Below are 12,163 nucleotides of genomic sequence, written 5' to 3'. Positions count from 1 at the left end.
CAAAGGATACCTGGCAGAGTTGTCCAAGTACACAACCAAGATGGTTGGTGGGCCCTCCTGCTGCTGGGTGCTGGGGCCAAAAGTCAAGGACAAAGGGTATGGTCCTACCCAGAAGGGTCTGTCCTGTCCCTCTTCTCAGAGGCCCTAAACCCTCTTGGCTGGAAATTTGTTTTGCCCCAAGACCTCTGCACCCCCACACACACAGATGCCACACACAGCACTGGATGGACTTTTATTTTAAAGTCAAAGGCACAGCCTTTGGGCTGAGGCAGTGACCGTGGATGCCCAGCCCAGACCCTTGAGGCCCTGCCCCCAGCCAGGGGTAGCTATGCCAAGGGAGGCTGGGGGGAGGAAGGGAAGGGGCCTCCCCTTTAAAGGGTCGCCTACATCCTTCCTTAGCCCTAACAGGGAAGAAGCAGGTGACATAAAGTGAGGCAGAGATGCTTCAGGGGTCCCCCAGGGCCTCTCCTTGAACCCCCCAACACAGGTCTTTGGTGGACATAATTGCACAGACAGTCCATAAAGTGACAGCGGGAGGGGTGCCCCCTCCCAAGGGCAGGGCCTCAGGGGAGAGTAGGGGAGAGGTCCCAGTTTCTCCCAGTGGCAACTCAGTGCGAAGAAGAAATGGGAGAAGGAGCCCTTCCCCTCCCGGCTGGAGCAGCCCCTGGGGGAGTGCCTTGGGCCAGATGGAGCAGTGTCTTGGCAGAGGCCCCTCCCTCCCTGCATCTCTAACTCTATCTGGTAAGACATAAAAAATTCTCTGCTTATAAAAATACTTCTGCTCTGTCTGGGAGTGGGGTGGGGGAGGGGGAGGGAAGGGCGATCCCTGGGGATGGGGCGGAGCCGATACCGGAGGCTCCCAGGTCACAGCCCCTATGGGGGAAGGAGGGGTCACTGTGGCGGGGGCTAGGAGGGCGGCAGGGGGCCGTTCGCTCGTCTAGGGGCTCCCTTGGCGGCGGGGGCCCTGCCCTGGGCGGAGGGCGCGGGGGAGACGCGGCGGGAGGTGGCGGCGCTCCGCAGCTTCTGTTTCCGGCGCTTGGCCAGTGGCGCGTTCTCCACGCTCTTCAGGAAGAAGCCCTCGCGCTTGCCCCGGTTGAAGGCCTGGCAGAGAGGAGGAGGTGAGGGTCCCCCCACCACCGGCCGGGCCTCGACTTCCAGAAGAGGAAGAGGCTAGGCTTGGCCCCATCCCACTAGGTCAAGGCCGACGGCACGTTGGCTCCCGACCTCCCCAAGGCTCAGGGTGCCTATCCCCCCGGGGCCAGGACTCGCTTCACCTCCCCCTTCTGGGCTGGGGGCGTGGCCCCGAGGCCCCACCCCTCCAGCCCCCGCCCCACCCCTGCCTCCCGCAGGCCCCGCCCCTCACCATGAAGGTGGCGTTGAGCCCGGAGCGCACCGCCGGCCCGGAGGACTCCAGCACGTCGGGGGTCCGGAGCGGGGGCGAGGAACGCGCGCTGCCGTCCTGCAGCCACGAGCTGCCTCGCAGCCCCTCAAGTTTCAGCCTCTTGGCCGGGTCCACCGTCAGGAGCCCTGGAGGCAGGACAGGGAAGGGTTGAGAAGGGGCAGCGTGCGGAGGCTGCGCCCCGGAGAGATCGCGACCCCCACTCTCCTCCCCTATCAGTCCCGAGACCAAACATCTCACCCACTGGCGATCCGTGCCTCATCATGACCCCATGGCCGCCCCCCCCCAACCATGACCTGTGACACCCCTCACCCCCCCACCCCTGCTTCGCACCTCGGACCAGCTCCTTAGCCTCCTCAGACACGCCTTGCCAGGCTTCCCCATCAAGGGAGAAGCGGCCCTCACGGATCTTGCACATTATCTCTGCCGCCTGGCTCTGCCCGCCCTGGCCTGAGGCCCCCTGGAAGGGGACCTGCCCCGACAGCATCATGTACTGCAGAGGTAAGGAAAAGAGAGACGGGTCCAGGCTGTAGGGCCAAGCAAGAGAGTCCAAGAGCCTGACTGAGCCCACCCACAGAACCATTCACCCTCTCCACCAGGCCCATGCGTGATGTTGAACCCTGACTTCCAAGCCCTAATACTCGGGTGCCCTGACCCGGGCATCTGAGCAACTGTGCCTCTATATTAGGACGACTTGTAAACCCAGTCTCAGAATCCTGCCACCCCCAGGAAGATGATCTCTGTCCTCTACCTCGGGGGCGTCCCTGCTGGCCAGCACCAGGAAGCCCTCTAACCCCACGCTGGAGGCACCCCGAATCCTCCAGAGGACCCCGTCTCATACCAGAATGACGCCGAGGCTCCAGAGGTCGCAGGATTCGTCGTAGCCCTGCTGCGCCAACAGCTCGGGAGCTGCGTACTGCAGCGTGAAGCAGGGCGTCTGCATGGGCCCCGCGGGGCTCTGCGGGCGCAGCCGCGCAAACCCAAAGTCGATGATCTTCACGGGGGCTCCGGGCGTGTCATCGGCGTACAGAATGTTCTGTGAGGGCAGCGGGGCGGCAGTCAGAGACCCGCCCTCTGCGCCTCAGCCCTCCCCCGCTGCCCTGCCCAAGCCCCGCGCCCACCTCGGGCTTGAGGTCGCGATGCACCACGCCCGCCTCCTCGTGCATGAAGCTCACGGCCGACACGAGGCTGCGCAGAATCTGGCTCGCTTCGGACTCGCTGAAGTGCCGCTTCTTGCGGATGTGCTCCAGCAGCTCCCCGCCCCGCAGCAGCTCCAGCACCAGATACGTGTGCAGCTGCGGGCGGAGCGGTGGGCCTAGGTCACCACCTGGATCACGGTCCCCCGGACCTGGTGGTGACCTATGGACCCGGCCGGGCTCCACCCACTGGCCAGGTCACGCCCCGAGTCCAGTCCCTACCGCTATTCGAGCCCAGAACTCAAGACCACCCCCAAAAACCACCCGTAGGCCCGACGGCAGGTTCTACCTGCACAGCCTTCTGGGCCTCCGCCCCTCTGCTACCTTAAATCCTGGCCCCCTCCACGCCTTCCTCAAATTCTGTTACCTTGGCCATCCTCAGCTCCGCCTTCCGACTCTCCCGCTCAAATCCCACCTCCCCGCCTGCCACACCCCTAGCGCCCCTACCTACCCAGTCCTCAGGCCCCGCCCACGCTACCCTAGCCCTCTCCTCCTGCCCGCCTCCCGCCCACCACACCCCCTAGGGCTCCCGCCCCCCTCAGGCCCCGCCCACGGAGCCCTAGACCCCCCTCCGGCCCGTCTCCCCACCCGCCACACCCCCCACCCTGGCCCTCTGAGTCCCCGCGTTGTGCCCCAGCCCTAGAAAGCGTCACCTGGTCGTGATGCACGTCATGCAACTTCACCACGTTGGGGTGCGACTGGCAAAGACGTAGGGCGGCCACTTCTCGCTGCGTGTTCGCCTCCAGCCTGGGGGCGAGACAGGGGGGGTCAGCCGGGCCGCCCTCGGGCCCCTCCCCCCTTCCTCCCGGCTTTGAAAGGCCCCGCCCACCTGCGGCTGAGGATCTTGACCGCGAACTCCTGGCCGCTCTGGCGCTGGCGGCAGCGGCGACACACGGAGAAGCTGCCCTGGCCCAGCGCGGGCTCCCGCAGGTCCAGTTCGTACTGCTGGAAGAAGGGCGAGTCCTGGAGGCGAAGGGGACACATCAGGGATCCTACCTGGGAACCTTGCGGCCACGCCGCGCGCCGCCTCAGAGAGGCTCCAAACCTCACGGAGGTCACACTATGGGCGCCTGGTGAAGCCAGGTCTGTAATACCCGAGCCCAGGACCGCGACAATCAACTTCCCACCCTGGCCCAACCCACCTGCATCATGGCACTCCTGGCCACCGCTGCCCGGCCTGGCCTGTCTCCAGTGCCAGACGCTTCCAGCACATCCGTCATCATCACCGCGTTGTTATGATCAAACAGGATAGAGGGCGCCACGAAGGAGTACCCCTATGGAGTGGAGGCGCAGCGTCAGGAGCTTATGGGCATAGGGACTGGATTGCATATGGAGCCCCTGAAGGCCCCGACCAGTCAGGAGCAGGGACCAGAGGGAAGACCCTGGACTTAGTGGGTGGCGGAGGATGTAGCTTTGGTATCCTGGTGCACACAAGTATGTGGACATTTCATTCTACCTTGTTCTGTGATCACTTGGGTTCATGCTTCCCCACCAGTCTGTGCCTCCACAGTTCTCATCACAGTAAACTGCCCCCCACCCCGAGTGCCAAGGGCATCATCTAGCACAACGTAGTGACCCAGAAAATGATGGATTCAATGCATGAAAGGGCCACAGCCTGGCATCACACACACTTAGTTTATGAGAATTCAAATCCACCCACTGAATACAAAAGGTCTTTATGCCTTCATCTCAAACCAAACATTGGTCTCCTCTGCAAGGGGGAGGGGGGCACTGAGGAAATACAATGGGGCGATTCAAGGGATTCTAAGGGCAAGTTTAACAAGTTGTTTTCTCCTAAAAACACAGCACCCACTGCATAAAAATGAAGACTCCACGCTTGGATTCGGGTTCATTGATCCGGCCCCAGGATCCAGGGCCAGATCAATGGCACACCGCAGGCACTCAGTACATATTGTTGAATCATTAAATGAATGAATGAGGGGTGCCTGGGTGACTCAGTCAGTTGGGAGTCCAACTCTTGGTTTCAGTTCAGGTCATGATCTTGGGGTGGTGGGATTAAGGCCCGCAGCAGGCTCCACACTCAGTGGGGAGTCTGCTGGAGATTCTCTCTCCCTCTCCCTCTCCCCATGCACCCCTAGGCTCCTGCACTCTCTGTCTCTCTAAAAATAAATCTTTTTTAAAAAATAATTAAATAATTAAATAAAAAGTAAATGAATGAATGACAGTAACCACTGATTCACAAGAAAGAACTTTTTCAGAACTGCAAGACAATGGGGGTACCTGGGTGGCATAGTCAGTAAAGCATCAGACTTTTTGGTTTTGGCTCAGGCCACAATCTCAGGGTCATAGGATCAAGCACCCCATCAGTCTCTGCACTCAGCGTGGAGTCTGCTTGAGACTCTCTCCTTCTGCCTCTGCTCCTACCCGCCCCCCGCCCACCCCGGCAAATAAACAAATCTTTAAAAAAAAAAAAAAAAAAGAACTGCGAGATAATGGGTAGAGGGTTGTTCCAGCACAGCCATCATTGGGAGAGCCTCAGAGAGAATGGACCCATCTACATTTGATATTGGCCTGTTCTTATTTCATATTTATGGGCCAGATCCTACAGGCCAGATCCTATGGGCCATACTGGGCAAAGGGACAGAGAAATTAAACACAGTCCCTACTTTCTGGGAGTTTCCAGACCAGTCTCAGTAACGCAGTTAGGATACAACCAGACACAGTGCTTAGAAGGAAGCGCTATCTACAGGGGACTGGTGCACAAGGAAAGGGCAACCCAGAACCAGAGCAGTGGGAAAGAATTCACAGAGGAGCAGCGTTGCACAAAGAGGCTTGAAAGGTGAGGGGGAGCGTGCCAGGTGGGCAACTGTGGGGAAGGTACTCCAGGTGGAGGGAATTGCACGTGCAAAGGCACGGACGTGCGTTTGGGAACCTCTGAGCAGTTTGTAGGTGCTAGAGCACCAAGTGGGATAATGGTGAGCGCTGAAGCTGGGGCACTGAGCAAGGACCACATTGTGCAGAGCCTTGAATGCCAAGGAAAGGAGTCTGGCCTTGTGCAACAGGCCTAAGCTTCTAAAACTGAGTGCAGGGGGCCTGTGCTTCCACAAATGTGAAATGGTTTGTCAAGGGACATACAAAGCCACAGTATAAACATGGCATCTCTTTCTAGTTGTCCACTGAAGCAACTGAATAGTTACAACAATATCTTTATATAACAATAAAGATATATGGAGTGGAAGAGAAATTAACATGAAATTTAAAGATAAACTATGAAATTCAAAGACATAGCCTGCCATGGTAGTCTGTACACCAGACAACTCCAGGTACCCACCAGTGGACAGGGGAGATGCTGAGTCCTGCTGAATCAGCCTGGGCCAAGGCTGGCAGCAGTATCCTGTCTCCATGGCACCTGTGGTTCTGTGAGCTCTCACTCACCTGGAAGATGCGGGGGTCCCCAGGTGGGGGGCTGCCAGGGGGTGAGTATACAGGCTCCAGCCGAGTAAATTCCTCTGCAAAGTTGCCTACATCCAGCTCCGAGCGGATCTGTGGTCGGAATGGGGCTGGAACTTTCCTGGCAGCCAGAGCGGCCCAATCCAGACCCTGGAGAGATGGAATAAGAGACTGGGAGTGAAATGTAGGAAATGAAAACCCCCATCTGCCACAGGGGGCCACATTCACTGGGCAGCTCCTCAGTGAGGCAAGGGTCTATATGGCATTTGAGTGGAAAGTTGTTTTCCGGCCTTCCCAGCTTGTTTTTCTCCCTCTGATAAGAGAATCCTTATTTCTACCACACTTTTGATAGCACTGGCATGCAAAACAAATCTCTTCCTCCAACTGGACTTAAATCTGAGAGGGCATGGGCCTGGAACCACTAGGGACCTCCTGCAAAAAAACCAAGAGACAAAGAAAGAAATTCTTAACATAAATCCAGCACCTGGATGCAGTCTTGCCTGAGGTCAGACCACTTTTCCTTGGACTTTTCACTTACGGGAGCTAAAACATGCTTTTTTATGTTTCATCTATGGTGGCAGAACCTGTTTGTGGCCTCCCCAACTTCCATACTCCCCATCTTCCTTAGTACCATAGCCCCGATATTATTACAGAAAGCAATGTATGCAACTAAAAACCATTATTTTATGAACTTCCTTGCACTTCAGTGTGACCCATGATGACCTGCAAGCAAAAATTATGAGAATCCAGAGAAAGAACCTCAAGAGGAGGGTGAACAGGGCAGCCCAGGTAGCTCAGCGGTTTAGCGCCACCTTCAGCCCAGGGCATGATCCTGGAGACCTGTTTCTCCCTCTGCCTGGGTCTCTGCCTCTCTCTGTGTCTCTCATGAATAAATAAATAAAATCTTAAAAAAAAAAAGAAAGAGGGTATCCCTGGGTGGCTCAGTGGTTTAGCACCTGCCTTCGGCCCAGGGCTTGATCCTGGAGACCTGGGATCAAATCCCACGTTGGGCTCCCTGAATGGAGCCTGCTTCTCCCTCTGCCTGTGTCTCTGCCTCTCTTTCTGTCTCTGTCTCTCATGAATGAATGAATGAATGAATGAATGAATAAATAAATAAATAAATAAATAAATAAATCTTTAAAAAAAAAGAAAGGAAGAAAGAAAGAACTGCCAGAGACAGCAATTTTCTTCTCCCTCTGCCTGTGTCTCTGCCTCTCTCTCCCTCTCTCTCTCTCTCATGAATAAATAAAAATATTAAAAAAAAAAAAGAGGAGGGTGAACAGCTGGCACGTGCCCAGTTTGCCCTTCCCCTCCTTTTTGCTCCTGATTTCTGCCCAGATGACAGCCTAAATGGCAAGCACTTCAGCAGCCATTTTGGATCACAAGGCAACCCTGGGACCAGAGACTCCTGCGTGGCTCAGTGGTTGAGCATCTGCCTTCAGCTCAGGGTATGATCCCAGATCTTGGGATCAAGTCCTGCACTGGGATCCCTGCATGGAGCCTGCTTCTCGCTCTGCCTATGTCTCTGTCTCTCTCTGTGTGTCCCTCATGAATAAATTAAAAAATCTTTAAAAAAAAGAAGAAGAAGAAAGTGGCTTGTATTCATGAAAACACCACAGCAGCCCTGGCCTGCCAAGCCTACTATGTCAGAAAATACATACATACATACATACATACATACATACAGCTCTATCTTTAAGCCACTGTTCACTCCGACCTCTATTCTTAGCAGCCAAACTTATTCCAGGGATATCACCATTCTGAGTTGGACTTCTTGTCACTTGCAGCCAAGAGGCCTGATCTGGGCTTGAAGGCCCAGGATCTGGCACCAGGACCTCTGCACTACTATCACCAAAGAGGCTGTCTTGAGAGAAGGGGGACTGCAGGGAACACTTCTTGTGAGTATCAGGCCCTGAAGACCTTAGGGCCTCTTCCGGTATTACTGTTGGTCAAGCCATTCCCAGTACCCCGGGCCTGGCATGTGCTCAGGGTGGCTCAGGGAATTCACTTCAAGAAACTGACACTGCTCGGCCACTTCCCCCACAGAAGGACAACTTCACTATGAAGACTGAGATTCCTGTCCCAGAAAGCATCTCCGAAGGACCTTCCAGGCAGGCACTCAGTGAGAAGATAGAAGGAGATGGCACTCACAGCAAGGGTAACCAGGTGCCCAGCCCACGGTAAGTGCCCATAAATGAGCACTTTTGTTACGATGCCAGACAACTGGCAAATCGAATGCCCACAGGTAAATGCAACACACGAGTTAAGGACATGGGCTTCAAATCAGCCAGACCTGGGTGTGGATCTGAGCTCCATCACTTCCTGGCTGGGTGACCTTGGGCAAATTCCTTAACCTCCCTGAACTTCAGTTTCCTCATGTGGAAAGACAGCAATCATCAAAATGGTTCTAAAGGTTACATGAAATGATGCAAGCAAAGAGCCAACACACAGCAGGTGTTCACCATTACAGGATCCTGCTGGCAACAATGCTGGCCATGCACAGCACCCAAGCCAGTGAGGTCTCACTAAGAAGCAGAATTCACGCTGCACTGCACTCTAACCTGTGCGTGCTCTTCACAGGTGAAGAAAACCCCAGTGACTGACCAACTGTCCATCTGAATCACAGGCACAAAGACTGTACTGAGGACAAAGAACAAAATGCCTGGGTGGGTGCTGAGAGTGGCAAGTGTGACTTTTAGTACTGGTGTGAGCCAAGAGGGGACTGACCTGCAATGTGTCTCCAGCTCTACACTATTTCCTGTACAGTCTGGAGAGGTCACGCCCCTTCTCTGAACCTGCCCAGTGAGGGGACTGAGGAAGCCATCCTCAAGCCCCTGCCAGCCAATGAACCTGGGAAAATTCTTTCCCCCAGGATCACATCTACTAAGTTTCATGAGAGACGGAGAAAAACTGGCTATATGGTGGTTTTCCTAAAGCAGTTGAAATCAGTGGGTCTCAGACCATCCCTCCAGTGTCCCTCAACCCAGGGCAGCAGCCCACTCTGGGGGTGTGCAGAGACACGTGGGGGAAGAGTCAGGAGTCTTACCTGGAAGAAGGGGTGGTTCTTGACTTCCTGTGCCCCCTGGGGCCCTGCACCCAGTCGCTTCTTGGGGTCCTTGCAAAGTAGCCGCTGCAGCAGGTCCTGTGCCACGGGCCCGATCCGGGGGGGGAAGGGAGGGGAGCACTTCAGGATCCGTCTGGGAGGATTGGGGGGGCGTCAGGGGCAGCGAGCCCCCTCCCCAACCCTGCCCAGGCCCCTCACTCTCCCTGCCCCCATCCTTGTCCAGCCCCGCTCACCGGGAGACCTCTGCCTGCGTGTTCCTCTCGCCCTCCAGGGTGAAGGGCGAGGCCCCCGTCAGCAGCTCGAAGAGGAGGATGCCCAGACTCCACCAGTCCACAGCCTGATGGGGTAGAGCCAGGGAGTGAGGGCCCGTGGCCACACCCGCCTCACCCCACCCTCAATCCCCACCCACTCCCCTGCTAACCCACCTTGCCATGCCCCGACTTGCTGCGGATAATTTCGGGGGCCATGTACTCGATAGTGCCACAGAAGGAGAAGGTTCGTTCTTTCTGGGAGGGCAAGAGGACCCATTTGGACACCCAGCAGTCCCCAAGGCTCGGAGTAGGACTCGCTGGACTCGTGAGGGTTGGAACACAGGGAATCTCCTGAAGGCAGGACCTAGACCTGTTTACCTCTGCCCCGCAAGAAATGCAGAGCCTGGCATGGAGCAGGAGGACAGGAAGGCGAAGGCTTGAATGGGGGTGCAGTAGGCAGAGAGACTGCCCTTCGCTCACCTCTTCCGTCAGGAACTCCTTGCTAAGCCCAAAGTCTGTGAGTACGATGTGGCCCTCGGAGTCAAGCAGCACATTCTCCAGCTTCAGATCTCGATAGATGATACCCAGCTGGCAAGAGCAAAAGGAGCACTGAGCCTTCCTCCCCAACGCCCCTACCTGCTATGGTGGTCAGGCACCAAGACCCCACTCAGGATAAGGGGAGCCCCCTACAGGTGGGGTCTCCAGTACAGGAGTGGGCACAGGGACCAGGATGGGAAAAAGCCATTGAAGATGTAAAAGCAAGGAAGGAGGACACCATGGGAACAGGCCCCAAGGCCCCAGAGGGAGGAAAACCTATGTGAAGAGCCCCATTTTAAGAAGGCCTTGGAGCCAAGGCATGAGGTCTCCATTTGAGGAAGTTCTGTGAGCATGGCCCCAGGAGGTAGCCCCGAGTTCCCTGTCAGAGGAAAGTCCCTTTGAGGAGGTAGCAGGGGAAGAGATCCCTCCCCAGGCAGCACTAAGGCCTTCCTTTCCGGAGGCCCCCCGGGGAAGTGGCTCCAGTCCCCACCAGGACCACCAGTCCCCCAGGAAGCCTGAGAGAGCGCAGCTCAAGGCTGCTGTGTTTGGAAGCCCCTTACAAGGCCCGGACCCAGTTCCCCTGGCAACAGCCGGGTGGCCAGGTCCTCACCCACCTTGTGCAGGTGTTCTAGGGCCAGCACAATCTCACCCCCATACACGCGCACTTCGGCCTCTTTGAAGTGCTGGCGCTGGTAGAGGTGGGTGAACATCTCGCCTCCGTTCACATAGTCTAGGGGGTGGAACAGAGGTTGGGCAGCAACCCTGATGGAGCAGCCCCACCCGCCTCCGTGGCCCCCAAGGTCGGCAGGGGCCCGCCCTTACCCAGGATGAGGTGCAGCTTGGCATCGGTCTGGAAGGCGTAATGCAGCGTAACCAGGAAGGGGGCCTGGCGCACCAGTTCTAGCACGGAGCGCTCGGTGCGCGTGTGCTCCTGCGTCTTGGCACGCTGTACCAGCGCTGCCTTGCGCAGCACCTTCATGGCATATAGCTTCCCTGCATCATGCCCGACTGCTTTTCGCACCAGGAACACCTTCCCGTAGGCTGTGGGAGCAGTGAGTGAGCGGAGGGGAGACTGTGAGCAGAAGGATGGTGCAGACTGGTGGGGGTGATGCCAACCCAGAGGGTGTGCAAATTGGGGTAAAGAGCTGGAGTGAGAGGCAAGTGTGCAAAAAGCTGACAGAACATTCTAAGGAAAAGCTGCACACAGCCCAGGAGGGCCAACAAAACCAAGGAGGAGATATGCAAACCAGGCTGGAAGGTATGCAACTCCAGGAGGCCTGCAGTGCAAGGCAGGGGCAGATCACCGGCAAACCTGGGGCAATCAGACACATGCGGGGGGGGGGGGGGGGGGGGGGGTGCAAAGTGGACAGGGGAAGGATGTGCAAACCCAGGCCGGGGAGTGTGCAAAGCTGCGAGTGAGCAAAGCAGGAGACCAGACTCCCATATGCACGGGGGAGGAGGTGTGCAAATCACTTGGGAGGGCTGCAAGCCCTGGAGGGTGCTGGCAAATCCCGGAGGACCTTGCAGGGAGGAGCAAAGTCAATGTGGAGCAGCGCGAGTGGGCATGTCCCCGGGAGTGGGCATGCAAACCCTGGCACGGCAGGGCGGGGCAGCCAAGGCGGGCTGAGCCGGGAAAGGGTGGGGGGCATTGCCGGAGGCCTGGCCCAGGCCCAGGCGGGTGCGCCTCCGCCAGGCCCAGGGCGCCAGGCCCCGGACACCTGCCCTGTGGGGGTGCGGAGTCCTCACCTCCCGTGCCCAGCACCTTGAGCAGCTCGAAGTTCTCGACGCTCACCTTCTCCTCGTTCCCGGTCAGGTTGGCTGTGGGCACCGGGGGCGAGTGAGCCCGGCCGGCGCATGCCCCTCCCCGCCCCGCCGCGCCCGGCCCCGCGCCCGGGGCCACCCCCCGCCCGCCCCCCGACCTTCGGTGATCCGCAGCTCCACAGCGCAGCCCTCGTCCTCGTCCTCGTCCCCCATGGCGTGCGGGTCGCCGGGCCCCGCGCCGCTCTGCTCCGGGCGGCGCCGGTTACATGGCGGCTCCGGCCGGGGCGGGCGCTTCCTGGTGCCGCCTCCGGGGCCGAGGCGGGCGCGGGCGCCGGCGCCGCCCCCCGCCCCCCGCCCCCCGCTCCCCGCCCCGCGCGGCCTGAGTCAGGCGCCTGGAACGTGACGCGCGGGGCCGCGGGTGGGCGGCGAGGGCAGCGGCTCCCGGGCGCGCGGGGCTGTGCGCTCGGGGACCCCGTGCGGGGGCCGGGCCTGGGGCCCGGAGGACCTGGAGCCCCGCTGGAGGGACCGTCCCGAGCCGCGCGCC

General features: G+C 58.4%; 1 protein-coding gene across 4 annotated transcripts; it reads right to left on the bottom strand.

The window, feature by feature from the left end:
* Window positions 1-217: 217 nt before the first annotated feature.
* On the bottom strand, window positions 218-11,932 carry RPS6KA4 (ribosomal protein S6 kinase A4). Of its 4 annotated transcripts, none has more exons than XM_072789710.1 (17): window positions 11,778-11,932; window positions 11,605-11,676; window positions 10,681-10,899; window positions 10,473-10,588; window positions 9,802-9,909; window positions 9,496-9,672; window positions 9,304-9,407; window positions 9,053-9,203; window positions 5,992-6,156; window positions 3,738-3,869; window positions 3,425-3,558; window positions 3,249-3,342; window positions 2,521-2,694; window positions 2,241-2,435; window positions 1,733-1,892; window positions 1,364-1,527; window positions 218-1,101 (listed from the first exon to the last, which is right to left on the bottom strand). In XM_072789710.1, exons 1-17 carry the CDS (start codon window positions 11,830-11,832, stop codon window positions 907-909), a joined length of 2,415 nt encoding a protein of 804 aa, XP_072645811.1. In that variant the 5' UTR covers window positions 11,833-11,932; the 3' UTR covers window positions 218-906. The 4 variants fall into 4 exon arrangements, with proteins under 4 accessions (XP_072645811.1, XP_072645812.1, XP_072645813.1 ...); XM_072789711.1 differs by having other exon boundaries at window positions 9,053-9,148; window positions 9,496-9,643; XM_072789712.1 differs by having other exon boundaries at window positions 9,496-9,576; window positions 11,778-11,931.
* Window positions 11,933-12,163: the final 231 nt, after the last annotated feature.

This window comes from Canis lupus, chromosome 21 (genome assembly GCF_048164855.1).
Source record: "Canis lupus baileyi chromosome 21, mCanLup2.hap1, whole genome shotgun sequence".
Classification (NCBI taxonomy): domain Eukaryota; kingdom Metazoa; phylum Chordata; class Mammalia; order Carnivora; family Canidae; genus Canis; species Canis lupus.
The sequence above is the reverse complement of the archived record's forward strand: the minus strand, read 5'-3'. Positions and strand labels throughout refer to the sequence as shown.

Coding starts and splice junctions, on each gene's coding strand:
- RPS6KA4 (XM_072789710.1), bottom strand. CDS start 11,832: ATGGGGGACGAGGACGAGGACGAGGGCTGCGCTGTGGAGCTGCGGATC. Junction 9,408..9,495: donor GCAAGTCGGGGCATGGCAAG/GTGGGTTAGCAG, acceptor CTACCCCATCAG/GCTGTGGACTGGTGGAGTCT. Junction 3,559..3,737: donor CCAGGAGTGCCATGATGCAG/GTGGGTTGGGCC, acceptor CTTCGCCTCCAG/GACTCGCCCTTCTTCCAGCA.